Source organism: Lissotriton helveticus, chromosome 5_1 (genome assembly GCF_964261635.1).
Source record: "Lissotriton helveticus chromosome 5_1, aLisHel1.1, whole genome shotgun sequence".
NCBI lineage: Eukaryota > Metazoa > Chordata > Amphibia > Caudata > Salamandridae > Lissotriton > Lissotriton helveticus.
In genome coordinates, this window is record NC_136065.1 from 1,085,452,530 (window position 1) to 1,085,468,858 (window position 16,329).

The 16,329-nt window shown below is 43.2% G+C and overlaps 1 protein-coding gene across 2 annotated transcripts in view; it reads left to right on the forward strand.

The window, feature by feature from the left end:
• Positions 1-277: 277 nt before the first annotated feature.
• Positions 278-16,329, forward strand: part of TRIM8 (tripartite motif containing 8) — a 103,822-nt gene continuing 87,770 nt past the window's right edge. For both annotated transcript variants that reach the window (XM_078643661.1, XM_078643662.1), the window contains exon 1: positions 278-2,678. In XM_078643661.1, the coding sequence (XP_078499787.1) occupies positions 2,103-2,678 (576 nt within the window). In that variant the 5' untranslated portion in view covers positions 278-2,102. The remainder of the gene's footprint in view (positions 2,679-16,329) is intronic.

Below are 16,329 nucleotides of genomic sequence, written 5' to 3' on the forward strand. Positions count from 1 at the left end.
CTGTGTCTGTTTTTAAAGCGGGCCTGTGTGCTGGTTCCCTGTCTGTGCCCGGGCTCCGCCCCCTCGGAGGGCCCTCCTTTGTCCTTGATCTCTGTGTGCGGGAGTGACGGAGGCGGTGGGAGCGCAGGAGGCGGTGGGCCCCTCCCGCGTGCATTCTAGAACTCAGCGGACTGTGCGCGCGGAGGCAGCGCCCTTTTAAGAGAGGAGGAGCGCGCGCCTTTGATGCGCGGCGCTGGGCGGCTCACGTGAGGGGTGGGCGCGGCGGAGGGGCGGGGCCGGGCCAGAGCCCGTCCGCAGCCCCAGCTGAAGCCTCGCCAGGCTGCAGCGCTCCTCGGCCACCGCTGACGGAAGGAAGCAGCGCCAGCCGCCGCCCGCCCCTGAGTCTTCCGGATCGGTCTGGAGGGAGCTACCGAGTCACGGGCACCGCTAGGACCGCGTAACCGAGGCGCGGAGGTACGGGCCGGGGGGCGTCCCGCGAGCGGCTCTGTTTACAGCAGAAACAAGATGGCTGAGAGGAGCGACTGATCCAGCCGCCGCCGAGCTGTAGCGGAGCTACTGGGGCGAGGAGCCGAGGGTCCGGCCGCCAGTCCTGCTGTGGTATCGAGGGTGGGAAGACCCTCCACGAGCCTGCGCCATCTGTGAATTGTATCCACAGCCCACCTCCGTCACCCGGGCCTCAGGAGGAGAGCGCCCCCAGGCTCAGGGACGCCACCGGAACACCCGAGCCCCTCCATAAAAAACAGGGATCAATTTAGGGCTGAGCCGGTGTTTTTAAGACTGGCCTCAGGCTGTCTTTTGCATTTTGTTGTTAACGAAGACGTTGCCTTTGTTCCCCCCCCCTATACAAACAAACGGGTTAATAGAAATAAAAAAAATAAAAAATCTACGAGGATACCCGGCTCCGTGATTTCGAGCAGGAAGACACATTTGCTCATTATTGCAAGAATTACAAAACAAGATGGCTGAAGGTGGCCGTGATGAGTGTGTTGGATTTTTTTGATCACATGAAAAAGGCACAGCAGCAGCTGCCAGATCGCCGTTAAGTTTCCCTGCGCCGCACCGAGACCACCGCCGTTTAAAAAAACAGAAAAGCCGATGTCCCTGGAAGCAGTTTTATATTCCTTTTCTGAAGCACTCTTGTGTGGATAGGGGCTGTCGTTTGCGCCGATCGACTCCCACCCTCGGTCTCTGGGCTAGATCTGAAATAGCTTTCATGTCCGAGGGGGAGGGAGAGTAAAGGAGGCACTGAGGGGGGAAGGGTTATGATTAACAGCGGACACATTCCTGCTCACCCTGATCAAGGCATGCCTGCTGACCAGCACAGCGTTTCTCCATCCTCCGCCTAAAGGCTACAATGTGCATAGCCAAGCAGATCCAAGGCTTTTAAACGAAATATTTTCTTCTTTCGAGGATACATTGTATAAATAGTTATATTCTTTTAGTGAGTGATACACAAGAGATTCTGCTATTTGCCCTGCCTAGTTCAGTTAGGTGGAAGGACTGGTTTAATTTTTTTCTATTTTTCTCGCCCTGGGCTGGAATTTAATACACGTGATTAGCTGGTCTCTCCCACGGAGCTGCTTCCCCCTAGCAGCACAGTGTGCCGAGCAGCCTTTACAGCTTTGAGACTATTTTCTGGTGAGGCCTCCTTCCTCTTCCTCCCTGGGCCTTTTTTTCCGACTGCCGGGTTCACCCTCAGTGATCCTGTTCATTAATGGTGTTTTGTAGTGTTACAAACGCAGTTTATACTACTAACCATATCCACTTTGACGGCTTGCATGGAACTTGGACATTGTGTTTCTTCTCGTGGATATCGATCGCTGCTTGGTGGTTTAACGCTTCTGTCACTGATATGCTTGAGACTTCTAGGGAGCCATCTTTTAGGCAACATTGCCTTGCAACAGTCTTCTAATTGAAATCAGAAATATCGGTATATGTACTGAACTGCGTGATGGTCACGAACTAGCAGAACCTGAGCACACACGGTTGTTAGATCCGTGCAGCGAGATAAAATCTCATTGCTTAAAAGGTGCACGTTAAATTAGGCCCATCTCCCAAGCGTCTTCCGTTCTTTGATAGGACCTTGATTGTACCCCTTTGCGATGGAGTTGGCAGAGAACTGGAAAAACTGTTTTGAGGAGGAGCTGATTTGCCCCATCTGCCTGCATGTGTTTGTGGAACCAGTACAGCTACCTTGCAAGCACAATTTCTGCAGGGGCTGCATTGGCGAGGCCTGGGCCAAAGAGACTGCGCTTGTTCGCTGCCCTGAGTGCAACCAGGCCTACAACCAGAAACCCACCTTGGAGAAGAATTTAAAGCTTGCTAACATTGTGGAGAAGTTCAACTCGCTGAATGTGGAGAAGACTCCCTCGGTCTTGCACTGTGTGTTCTGCCGCCGGGGGCCACCCCTACCCGCCCAGAAGATCTGCTTGCGCTGTGAGGCGCCCTGCTGCCAGTCCCATGTACAGACGCATCTCCAGCAGCCCTCCACAGCCAGGGGCCACCTGCTGGTGGAGGCAGATGATGTTCGGGCCTGGAGTTGCCCTCAGCATAATGCCTACCGACTCTACCATTGTGAGGCAGAGCAGGTGGCGGTTTGTCAGTTCTGCTGCTACTACAGTGGGGCGCACCAGGGACACTCGGTGTGCGATGTGGAGATCAGACGAAATGAAATTAGGGTAAGTGATGTATTGTTCTGTCCTGTTTTGTTTTGATGTGGTAAATTCTAGAATCCCAAGTGGTAGCTGTGATGTCCTGACCTGGATCACTTGCTCACTGGTAGCAAGCAAGGCCACAATGTATTGGGGTTTCTTTATATTCCTTATAAGTGGAGCATGACCTGGCTGTGCTGGCATCATGTTTCTATTTTTAGGGAAAGCTTGACTTAACTACGCTTATGCATGCATCTTCTTTTATAGTTACAGACTAGTAAGATATTTTTTACAGCTGTAGTGAGCGCACAGGTACTTGCAAACCTGGACCAATTCCTTAGACTCCAATAGGATTGGGGTAAGGATAGTTAGTGGTAACTTAATGTACAATGTTCTGTGGGATTAATTCAAATGTAAACAAACAGGAAGTGTACCCAAAAGGATGAGACCATCGCATAATATACATCAGTCAATGTTGCAACAAAAATGTGGTCAAGACCGGTTATTTAAAGTATGAATATTTGTATTAATAGCTTAGTAAAGAATATTCTTTAAAGTGAAGACAGTGTGTTGAACAATTGTCTTTGGGATTAATCTGGATACATTGAACGTATCATATGACGTACTGTTTTTACAGCCCTCACTTGTGTTTTGTTTTGGTTATACCAGTAGTGGTGGGTGGGGGAGGTTTAAGGGATATTTGGAGCCCCTTTCATCTTGACACCTACACCCAGCCAGTATATAAATGGCAAACCGTGTTAGTGACTGCCCATTACAGCGGGGCTTACTGATAAAAATGTCTTTCCATTTGAAGCGATGCACTTTTATGAGCATGATGCTTCTCCTGGTCAGAGCCTCGCCACCCCTGCTGGGATCAAATAATGCCCCCAGTTTGAAGACCTGTGCCCCTAACTAAGGACTCATGTCTGACTAGGCCTGAATGTTTGGACCTATTGTTTCCATTGCTTTATGTTTTGAGGCCAAATCTTGAATACTTTTCTTTCACCATGGTAGTCATATCAACGTCTGAGCCAAACTGGACTTGATTTATATTATTTGTGTGTGCTTGCATGTTCCTGTAAAGGTTAATGTTCACACCAGTTTGGGCACTGTCCGTTTTGTAGACATGGACACCTACAGCGGATGGTTTTGATATCCAGAATTGACTGTAAAAGTAATTTGTGTTCCATTTCTCTATGATCTCACTGAGCATTGTAATTCATTGGCTGTCTCGGACATTGATAAAGACGGAATACTGACTATAGAAAGAATTAAGATGCTGGCCTGATATTTTTAAAAAGGCCGATAAAAAGCAAAATGGTAGTGAGATTGCCACATAGCATCAGGGATTGAATGTTGGGTGAATTTGGGAGGATGGTGGTAAAATTAAGAATGTGGTCGTGTATGTATGTGTGTGTAGGGGGGGGGGGATAGCATTGCCCATGCACCATTGGCAGAGGTTAAAGGCAAGCTGTAACCAGAGACTAGCATAGCTAAGGAGCAACCGCCTGTGGCCAACCTATCCTGGGGAAGTGTATGTTGGTTGAGATGCATGGCTAAGTAGTTAATGACATTAGGGAATGTGTTTTGCCGGAGGTTATCTGAGAATGGGATTGAATGCTGGGCTAATGGTTAATGAGGGATAGCATATCCAAGTGGCTATGTGGTGAAACGTGTGCCACTGTGATATAGGTGTTGAATGATTTCAATGCATTGGAAGGGACCAAGACCAATGGTATATATGGACATTGCTTAATATTTTTTACTTATTTTATATGTGCTAGGAAAATTGCCTAGGGCATTTCATATTTGCAAGATTCATATTTCTTTTTTTATTTGTTTTCTTGGCTCACTGCACTCTAGGAATTTATCTGGACTATTTAACACCATCCTACCTATAAGTGGAGCTTGCATTCCAAATGAATCTGTCTGAACAGTAGGTGCTATGTTTGTCCCAGTTATATATAGATGTAGATTTCGAAGACTGATATGCTTACCAGTCCACCTGAGAGCCTCTTGACTTCAGAACATTAAGAGAAGTAATGGCTCTCCTAAGGAGTTTTTAATTTTGGTCCTGACTGGCTCCAGTGTCAATACTGCAGCTTCCTAGTGGATCTTAGTTGTGTTCTTTTCGGAGTATGGGTGTGAATTTACATTTCTTTGTGTCCTACTGGTACATTCCACATACAAAATTTTTTACAAAGCAAGATGTCCTAGAACATTGATATTCAGATGACTTTTTTAGTACATCCTAGGTTGTTACAAGTCTTTTTTTAATGTATCAGTTATTGAATTCTGGGCCTGCTACTAGGAAGAGAACAGTTTGAAATTAGTTGGTGAACTTGTTGATTGCTTCGTTATGTGCAAGTCCTGCCTTTTGCATGACCTCCAAAAACAAACCATATTGGTTGCTCGGTTTTAGGGTGTATGTTAGACTAGTGCGTTAGCTGGTTAATGGAAATTTATTGATAAGGAGAAGTGCAGCAGAGGGGTTATTTTTAACAGCCTCCTACAGTACACATTTAAATTTGGGAGTGTGTTATACATAACTTGAATGTCAAAACAAAACCCCTAAAGTTTTTCAAACATTCAGGTCTTTACGCAGGTCTTTATACGTGCAAACATGTAGGTAACAGGGAATACGAATGAGTATTATTTTTGTTTCCATCCCAATACGATCTAATATTTCAGACAACAGGGGGCCTTCATTGATAGTATCAGTGCTTTTAGGACTTTCCAATGCGTGTTGCATTAATGTGGTGGTAATGTTTTGAAGGCAAGTGAGAAATGCTTTTGGTTGTCTTTTTCCTTGTCTCTTAAGTGCCATTACTAGTTCTGAGGACCTACCATAATCTCACCAAGTTATGCACATTAAGTAGTAGGACGACCAGTGTTACTTTTGCGCACGTTTGCTTGCATCTTCTTAACATCGCTCATGTCACAATTGGACTTATTCAGTTGAGCCAAGCATTGTTGAAATGGAAAATCATATAGTTCACAGGTACATTGTACAGTAAATAGGCGGATTAGTTTGAATTTTGTGTAGTTTGTCATCTGAGAAATCAAGATTTAGCATTACGATTTTCAGGGACATAAGGACACATCTTGTCATTGGGTTCATTAAAGTAAGGTGTTGAGGAGAGACGGAAAGCTGTACTATCTGCTACATCAATAGCTGGAAACCGTTTGCTATCTTCATTCCACTCCACCACAGAGTATATGGTTAACTTCTGGCTTTTAGGGTCTGTGTGGTTACCCTCCTTTATGGTGATGTCATAGAACCACCCCAGCTATTGAGAAAGATGGTAGTGGTGCAATCATCTGATTTTTTTTGCTGGTAAATGTTTATCTTTTATCAGAGTAAGATTTTAAGAGGTTGCTTGTTTTGTGCTACTTGGAACTAAAGCACATTGATTCGTATTGAACGAAAACGCCTGGATACCCTTTCAGATTGCGAAAGGGTGGAGACTTCTGTGTCCATGGTGCTGCCCTGCAAAGAAAAGTGAGAACTGCCAATTGTCTCCTTTTTTAGATGGTCTCAATCAAGCAGTGACCCCCCTCCCCGAAAGAGAAACTCCTTTGGCAATCCTGTTCTTGATTGGAGTTGGAGGTAGCACTGGAGAAATTAGCCAGGCACAACCCCAGATATCCAGAAGGAGAAGAGCGCCATGGGCTTTACCAGGAGAAGATCCCAAAATAAAACCTATCCAACTATACTTGCTAGAGATCAAGATCACAACGAAAAAATAAGGAACAGAATATATTGCAACACATCTTCCTCTCATAAGGCCTCCTTTTTTTTTTTAATATGCTTCAAACAGGAATTGGCGTAACAGGAAGAGACTCTGACATCCTCTAATGGACAGACCACCATCTAGAAAGGGCCATTTGCATGCCATGCTGAATTCTGGATTGCCACTGTTGCCGTTCGTACACCTCATGGCTTGCAAAAACCCCCCACCTTTCTGGGTCACAATGAGCATGAAAGTGCTGGAACAATATGGGCATTAAGGATGCCCAGCATCAGTCTGAGCGTGGAGTCTGGCAGTGCCTTGATAGGGAGTGTTTGAAAGAGTTATTTCTCTTCTGAACTCAGGCGTTCTTGGTATTGTCCTTTGCACAGGTTTCAGTGCACTTGTAACACTGGCTTTGAACTAGTGCAGGTCTTTCTGTTGGACCTTTGTTGAGAACATTTGGGATCAGGCATTCAGGTCAAAACTTACTTTTATACTGCTCTAGAATACAGCTGTCTTCCAAAGGTAGTACACTTGGAGTAATATCGCCCATCAAATTGTAAGTATATCAACATGTCTGTGCCATTGGGTCCTCTTTGAATTGCCACTTCAGATAATTAGCACCTTGTCCTGGCCTTATAGCCAAAGAGATCATTGGCTTGAGTATCCTGCATGTGGTTCCCTTTTTTCCCCAATTTCCCTTCTCTCGCTTTCCTTTTAACACTGTTGTTAAGTACTCTCTGTCGAAAATCAATAGATTCAGCATCTTTTCTCTTTCACATTTTGGCCCATTTATCTGATCTAATCTTTGGAAGCTTTACTGCTTGCTACTCTGCGTGAGAATTCGGTGAGAAAATGGTCTGCATTATTGCTCTGGGCAACCCAACTAAAATTTCAATCCCCACAAACCATCTAGAAGCCTGAACAGAAGAGTTTACGATTAAGCCGGAGAACTGGGCCAGCTAGACTAACAGACCTCGAGAGTGTGTTCAAGCGTGGGTCATCTTTGTGCCAGGGTTCACAGGCAAATCGGGGAGGGGGGGCGTTGAAGCATGGAGTGCTCTTGATCAAATGTGTACATTTATGGGAGTGCTTTTTATTGGACCCTTACTGATATATGGTACTTGTATAATATACTGAATAAACTAAAGGTTAAAGTGACATCAGTGTTAGGTATGGTAGTAAGATCTTAGATTATAAAAAAAAATACAGAAATGCATTGCAAAAACATAGGTTGAAGTGACGTTATACTTAGTTGTTGAGAACACAAAATTACTGTAATTCACAAGTTCATTTTTTTTTTTTTACTGAGGTAACAATACGTTGTCTTTGCCACGCACATATTTCATCACTGATGACATCAAGTCATTGTTGCAGCGTCCTAAAGGGTTTTTGAACTTCAAGCAGTTCAACATACTACACTTTAGGAAAAGCATTTTTTTCTCGCTAATAACTTGGGTGCAGACTGATGAATGTGCATGACACTTTGTGAAAAAAAAGTTCATGCACCTCTACTGAAATATTTCAAGGTGATCCATCAAGTGTTTTTGTGTGTGGGGGCAAGAAATAGAGGGGACCAAAACATTGATTTACCATAGGAAACCTCTAACCGAGATGCAAAAAAAAAAAACGGCTGAAGGGAATGACAACTTTTGGTACACAGTAAAGCTGTACTCCAAGAGCGTGCCTTTTCTGATTCGGAGTAAATTAGTAACTGTTTGCAAGAAATTTGAATTTAAAGAGATGCTTTGGCTGATCAAGGAGAAATTAAAATCGCTATATCTGAACTGTTGGTGTCCAGAAATGCTCTGCTTGGCCAATTTAAAGTGGACTTATCAATCCTAATTGTCTGGCCACATCATGAACACTGTTACGGCAGCCATTAAAGGACTTATGGACATGGTCCTCGCTAAAATGTAGTGGTTGCAAGATTTTGAGGGTTACTTTATGGAGCACATAAACAATTATAACCGATTTTTATGTACAATATAGATCATTTGGTGGTGGTTTACTCATTTTAGAAAATCTGGTGTCTCTCACAGGCAAGGCCTGCTGGCTTTGCCAATGCATGTTTGTTATAGACTTAAAAGCAAGACTGTACCTAACATCTGTTCAGGACTAGGAAGCTATCAGTACAGTCTTGCATTCATTTCTTTGTAAAATGAAGATCGAGAATGCACTTCACCGAATTGTTGAGTTAAATGTTTTGCTATAATCAAGTTGCTGTTCAAATTAGTACCAGTAACTCGAAAATGGAAAAACAGTTCTTAACGAGAAGTTGCACTGAACAACTGCCACAAGAAACCAAATATGTGTTTATCTTTTTATGCATGTTTTTCTGGAACATTGTTGCCTGGCTCCATGGTTTGCCATTATGTTTAAATTAAAAAAAGAAAAAAATAATGCTAATCTGAGGGGTTTTCTTAGAGTAATTACCCTTCTTCTTTAAATAATTAAGTCACGGTTTGATATGGACCTTTGTTTTGAAGATATCAAAGGTTTTTATAAAATATTTGTTTGTTTCCCTGCTCTATGGGGTTTCTTCTGTGTTTTTTTTTCCCCCAACTGCATTTACCTTAATTTCAATGATTGATCAAGGTGTTTAATTTTATCTTCACTGATGCCAAAGGTTTGGATGCAGTTGAGCAAAGACACACCAACATTGTTTACCTTCCTGTATGCCCATTACTTTGGCTCATGAACATATACTTAGGCATAAGATAAACTCAACATGTTTGGAAGGGATCAAAAGCAGGAGTTAAAATTATAAAACATTGTTATAAGTAGAGTGTGTCCCAAATGGTTTGTTAAAGGCTGAAGATATGTCCCTCAAAAACACATCATCTATTCTTTGTCATGTTCGAGTCATTTCATTGTGGTTAAAGTATTCTAAGCTTCTTTCTCATTATTCGTGAATTATTAAATAGTTTCATTGGAATCCAAGGAAGAAAGCAACATATTAAAGATGAAAAAAATAATGGAGCTTTAAGGTAATGGAGAGGAAAAGTCATGTTTTTTGAATAATGGAAGCTAGAGCACGTCAACTTTTTTGTATTGCTTTGAAATTCAACTAGGTGGGAAGCTTCCACCCTCCACGGTTAGTAGTGTAGCTGTCTTCACCTTCCAATTTGTGGCTTGAGTCAGCGTAGCACGGGGAACAAGTCGTTAATCTGCTGTTCAAGGTTGAAGATGCAATATCGTAGAGGACCTGGAATGAAGCAGATCTTTTCAATAAAGCAAGTCAGAATGAAGGGTTCCATGTGGAAATGTGATGTTTTGAAGCCTAGGCACCTACCTGTGATCAGGAGTATTGTGTATCTTTTGAAAAGATTTCTCTAGACTCGATTTGCAAACATTTATCCCAAAGAAAAAATAACTACACCTCTTCTGATTTTCTTAAAGGTTGTGGTGTCTCAAAAAGATGTGACTTTGCAACGGACAAGATTTTATTGTCTAGCACATCTGAGTAGCAATGTGAAACGCAAATCTTTGCCACTTTGCAGACCTACAACGACATGCCAATTCACTGAACAGTTTTACAGAATATATGCGTCTTCCTTTAAACTTTGAGATTGTACCTTTACAATGGTGATGGTTCGCGTGGACTGACTTGCCTGCCAATATCCCATTGTATGGGTTTTATGACTGTAGGCAGGTTGGCAGCTTTAGGAAGGAAGGCATGCATAGGTTTTTGTTGGTCTTTGGAAGGGAGGTCCAGGGATCAAAAAATTACATTTGCTTGGCCACTTTCTCAGTTGAGTCTTGCTATTGAAAAACTGGATATTTAGTCGTAAAAAAATATCAGGGTCTCATTGTTCCCCCTGTGCTTTGAACTAGTTTTCTTTATATGGTCACCTTAATTTGAAATAGTGATTTGTTGAGGAATATCTGATTAATCTTCTTTGCCCCACCTTTTGAGTTCTCCCACAGTAGTATTAGCTGAATGTTTGCACAGGTTATGTATGCCGGAAATGGTTAAGGAATACGCGGTTTGCTGCAAAACACAAGATGATAGACAGAGCGCTGAAACCTTTCAGACCCCTCCCCCAGTCTCAGATCTGGGTTGAATCCATCCTCTTTCTTAAGCTCACTTCGTCACCTTAGGTCACAGACCCTGCTATATACAAATCAGTCTTGACCCTGTGCCTCATGGGAATAGTCTAGTGGGTCCCGTGCTCGATACGCCACTGGTTTCAAGCTAGCCTGGCTGATATGGGGCCAGTCCCCGAACCTGGTCCCAGGATTCTTGTTTTCTGGTTAAGCAGGACCTGGCCTTACAGTTCGGGCTGGACTGTTACCATGGGGCACAGGGTCAAGGCTGACATGCATATGGCTGGGTCCAAACTGGAATGGCGTAGTGAGCAAAATATCGATGGATTAAACCCAGATCTGTGATTGGGGGTTAATGTTTGACAAAGTTCAACTTTCTGTCAATTATCTTTTTGGTGTTGCATACATGGTTTGCTGCTTGTTCTATGCAAGCTTATGTATGCCCCTCGATTTCATGCATATAAAATGTAGATGTGTTCTTGAGTAGTTACTTTAACTACTTCCCTATTTTGCCACGTTAATTGGATCGGTACAAAAGGGGGTGGTGATGGACGGAGCATCTGAACCAATCAAACACTCACACCCAGTCAAAAGATCTGGGTTTGATCCATCACCGTTCTTTAGCCCACTCTGCCACCCCCCTTTTGTACCTCTTTGGCCGCCACAAGTGTGGCAGGGTATGCTCAGACGTGAGTCCCTTGCTCACTTTGACACTGGATTCAAGCAAGCCGAGCTGAAGAACGCTGTAATGCCAGAAACCGGTCCTCGGAAGCTTGTTTCCGGTCCAGGGAAGACATGGCTTGGCAGTTCGGGCTGGACTGTTCCCATGAGGCACAGGGTCAGACTGATTTGCATATAGCCATGTCTGAACTGGGGTGGCAGAGTGGGCTAAAGAACGGTGATGGATTAAACCCAGATCTTTTGACTGGGTGTGAGTGTTTGATTGGTTCAGATGCTCAGTCCATCACCACCCCCTTTTGTACCCCCCCTTTTGTACCGCTTTGGCCGCCACAAGTGTGGCAGGGTATGCTCAGACGTGAGTCCCTTGCTCACTTTGCCACTGGATTCAAGCAAGCCGAGCTGAAGAAGGCTGTAATGCCAGAAACCGGTCCTCGGAAGCTTGTTTCCGGTCCAGGGAAGACATGGCTTGGCAGTTCGGGCTGGACTGTTCCCATGAGGCACAGGGTCAGACTGATTTGCATATAGCCATGTCTGAACTGGAGTGGCAGAGTGGGCTAAAGAACGGTGATGATTAAACCCAGATCTTTTGACTGGGTGTGAGTGTTTGATTGGTTCAGATGCTCTGTCCATCACCACCCCCTTTTGTAACGTTAATTGGATCAGCATGTTGAGTTTGAACTCGTTTTCCAATGCTACTTTCCGATCTGTCAGTAAAGATACCAGTTAATGACCAGTTTGTTAGTTTAAATTTTCTTAGATTGAAATATATTGCTGCAAGCTTTTTAGTCTGCTTTATTGTTGATAAAGTACAGAAAAACACAGCTACACCGGTGAGCCTGAGTATTTGCCCTGAGGAAGCCCAGCCTGGGCGAAACGTGTTGGCTGTCTGTCCGATCATCTTGTATCAAGAATGCCCTAAAGGATGTATTAAAAGTGATTTTTCATATCACTGAAGGACTTTCATTTGTTTTAGAGTTTTGAAGAACTGTGCAAATACTGTTATTGTTGCCTCGCTATTCTTTTGTTGTCTGAAGGGAAAGAACTCGGAGCTCAACTATCCACCATTAGACACTTAAGTGCTGACCATTCCAGATCTTTTTTTCTTTCTTGCAAGAAGAGAAGTACTTTAATACATAAATGTAATACTACACACATTAATGGGATTCAGGTACAGGGTTCTTCTAGCTGTGGGCTATACCCAAAGTGTGGTACTTGCACCCACCTGGGAATCTGATCATGTGTTGTAATCACCGCGTTACTGCAGTGATCTCCTGCTATTGTAGCAGCTCCCATCTATTTATAGAACTTCTACTCAAGGCGAACATCAGCCAAGAATTGGCTCAGATGTAGTACCCTTCTATGGCTAGAAGATCAGTGGCCGAATGTGTATGCCCATAGGTTGTTAGTCTCATATATTGCTAAGAGTTATAATGGTCGACTAGCAAGTTAATATATGCACTTCTATGGCAAGATAGTCTTTTAGACCTTCCTGCATGATCCTGTTTTACAGGTCTGAATAAAGTACAGTTCGCTTTGTGGTCGTCTGCACCCCGTGCGTTAACACCTCAGAGTCCTTCAGGAGCAGAGCCAAGAGGCGGCCTGCCTCTCAGGTCACACCACAATTGCTAGCAGCAGGCTGGGATCAGCTTTCAGCCCGAGCACTTCTCGGTCACATAGTAATATCCTCCAGCAGCAGAACCAGCATCACAGAGGCAGCCCTCCTCTCGGTTAACGACAGGCCGGAATCCGTGGTACTCTTCTCTTGGGCAGGTGAGACCTCTTAGTAGCTGATGGCGCCCCAGACTATAACTAGTATGGTATCTGGTCACATTGCTAATTGGGGGCAGCATGCCCCTCTGGTCATAGAGATTCTGGATTGTTCACTAATGTTGAAAATGGTTGTTGATTGACGTACTTTAGTAAATGAGCCAGACGGAGGTCAGGGGACTCTCTCAGATTTGGTCTGCACCAAACAGACTTCTGCACGCAAGACTGATTCTTAAGAGTGTTATCACCTTCTCTGAGCAGGTATGCTTCTGGTGATGTCCCATAACTTCTGGGAATCTGGCTGTCATACGTTAAACTAGGCTTGGTTTACATCAGCTGCTTGAATACTCTGAGGTGCACCCCCTTCTTTGGTCACGAACAACACTGCGCTGGAACAATGTGAGGTGGTTTGGGGTCCTACTTTCATACTCCTTTTCCATATGGGGCGTGTGGATCCACTGTATGAGGTTCTGGAACAGATTTAAGTCTTCCCCTTTCAGATGCCATTTTCTGCTAGTAGAGACAAAGCCTTTATGCAGTATGATTGCTCTCACACTTTGTAGCGATGATGCTTGATGCTGCAGGAGTATTCAAAACATGTTACAAAGAAGTGTTCGCTCTCTGCACCTAGCTACACTCTCCTGAAGTAGTAATTGGAGACCGATAAAAGGGCAGTCCCCGTCTAGAAATGTCTTCAACTTTTAACCGAATCTGCTGACCGACCCACATCACAAACAAAACCGCGTTGCTCGGGAAGGACTGATGAGCAACCCCTTTACAAAAGGACCTCAGGGAACTTCTAAAGGTAGTCCGGTCTCTATTCTTCCTTCAGTGTAAGAGTCCACTCTCCAGTCACAGGAATGCAGGCAACCTACTTCTGCTGTCTGCGGGACCTATATTCACTTGTCTTGTACCATTTTCAAACCAAGGACCTTCCTGCATGGATCCCACGGGTCACAGCAATCCTACTCTTACTACACATTGCAAAGACAGGTGTGCCACCTAAAACCATTATGCACAGAAATACTCGACACATTGTGATATATCAACGCATGGCGGAGGTTCTCACATCCCAGTGGAACTCTGTATGAATGAGCCGGTAGTCTGCATTACTCTAAGTCGGGCATAAAAAAGGCTCTGCCCAGAAATAGAAGTCTTCAACACTCTATGCTGCCACCATCCATGTGCATCATCAAGCTAGGACCTTGACAATGGTCCTATGTTGCCACAGAGAGCACGCTTGGTGCACCCTCCTATGTCACAGACCTGGCTCTGGATCTTGGCCTTGCTACAGACAGGCCCAGGCTCATGCTAGGTGAGGATGCTGGCTGGGCCAAAGGTAGGTTACGAGATTAACATGCAGTTGGGTGCTTAGGACAGGGGTACATGTCCTTATGCTGTGTGTAGGGAAATTCACATCCTAACAGGAAGCCACTTTTTTAATCATTCTAATAAACGGGCTTCTTGTCTATACATTATCATACTATTCTACTCAAGGTTTTGCTGTGTTGATCATTTCTGTAGCACATGTTAGCCTTTTGGTGTCCCTGTCATTTAGGCGAAATTATGTTGTAATAAAAGGATCGGGTATATTGTTAATTGAGGGTTCTAGTTCTTAGTAAATGATAAGGTGTGTGTGACTCCACTGCTTAAAGTGTTGGGTTGCATATACTATTGGACTTTGCTGATTTATTGTTTTATTTCATTTGCTAATGTGAGCAGTTGTTATCGACTGGCCAGGTGTGTATGTTGATATGACACCTTTGTTTGCCAACAGTGTTTTTTATTAGTATTCTCTTTTTTGATTTCAAAAGTATTATTAACTTTTTTATAAACAAGTACATCTTTCTAAGAGTGTCTGATTGTAGCAGCATTTTGACTGTTGCTTGGCTTCACGTTGACGCTTGGAGGTTGTAGGAAGATCTGGGCAATCTAGTTGATTAGAGTTTAACAAGCGAGTGCTGTCAACGTGGCAACTATTTGCCACTGTGACTTTAATGCAGTTTGCTGAAGAAAATGGTGAATGACACAATAACAGACCAATGGATGAATAGGACCGGTCAGAACCTCTAAGTATATATATATATATATATATATATATATATATATATATATATATATATATATATATATATATATATATATATATATATATATATATATATATATATATATATATATATATATATATATATATATATTACACAGCTAATTGTAGTAAAATCAAAACGTGTTGACTAACGCCAGACCTGGAGATAAAACACTAATATGATCCATGGAAGTCTGAAAACTTTTTTTATTCTAACTACAGCTACAAATATGAAATCTATTGGGGTATGCCATTGCTGTGGCTAATTGCGAGAAAAAAAAGTGTTGCAAATATGGTACAGATTTCAATTTTTTTTTTCAATGTATTGAGGGGAGTTATTTTGTTAACTTTGGAGACTCAGTAAATACAGTTAAAAAAATAGATCCTAAGATTATCTTGCACTACAGTGTCTAAAATGTCTTTCACCGCCAAGTACTGTGCACCTTTCTTCTTTGTATTCAATAATGTACAATTAAATTCAACTTTAGCCAATATTGCCCAGACAGGATACCCTACAGTGAAGTTTTGTTGATTGTAAATGTCCCTTGAGCCGCCCCACTATTGATTGCTGTGTCCTTCCGATTTACACATGTGTATATACACATCTTAAATCTGGTATGTTGAAGGAAAACTGGCATCTTTTAAGTAACTCAGTGGTTCCCAGTGTTAAAGTTCTTCCCAAATTCCCCTTCCTGGCAAATAAGTGTTGGAGGTGGTAACAGTTATCGAGAGAGAGGCATTATGCTGTAGGGAAGCATATAGCAAGTGTTCTACTCCTAAAACTCCTCCACTGTACTTTTGTGCCGAAACTCTATTACTGTAAATGAAAATCATATTCCTGACTCTGGTATTAAACTTATTGCACAAATCCAATGTCTGTTTCCAAGCCAAGGCCTGTATTGCTTGTGGTCTTTTGACTGAGATGCAGTAGAAAACCATATTGTCAAATGGCTCTACTGCTGCCTATCCCACTAAAACGGCTGTCCAAGCAATACTTAAAACCGTGTCTGACCCCAAAACCCTAACCAACTATGCCCAGTGACCGTGACCAACACTTAGCCCCGTGCATTATATGGTATTGGTCTCAAATTTGTCATTGTTGTGTTCATCCCATCTGCCCTTTGTTTTTGCTTGTATGCGCAACCTACTTCTGCCATCACACACATCTACGTTTAAAAAATCAGTTGTGTTTGCGCCCTCCACAATTGCTTTCCCTCTACTTGTATATCGTGTGCACCTATATGTCCATTAGTGCTGAAATTGGCTGTTGTCCATCCAGCCAAAACTGAAAATGGACCAGTGATCTGGTTAGACAAGTCTGATTGTTTGCATCTGTAACTTACATTTAACTTGTTTA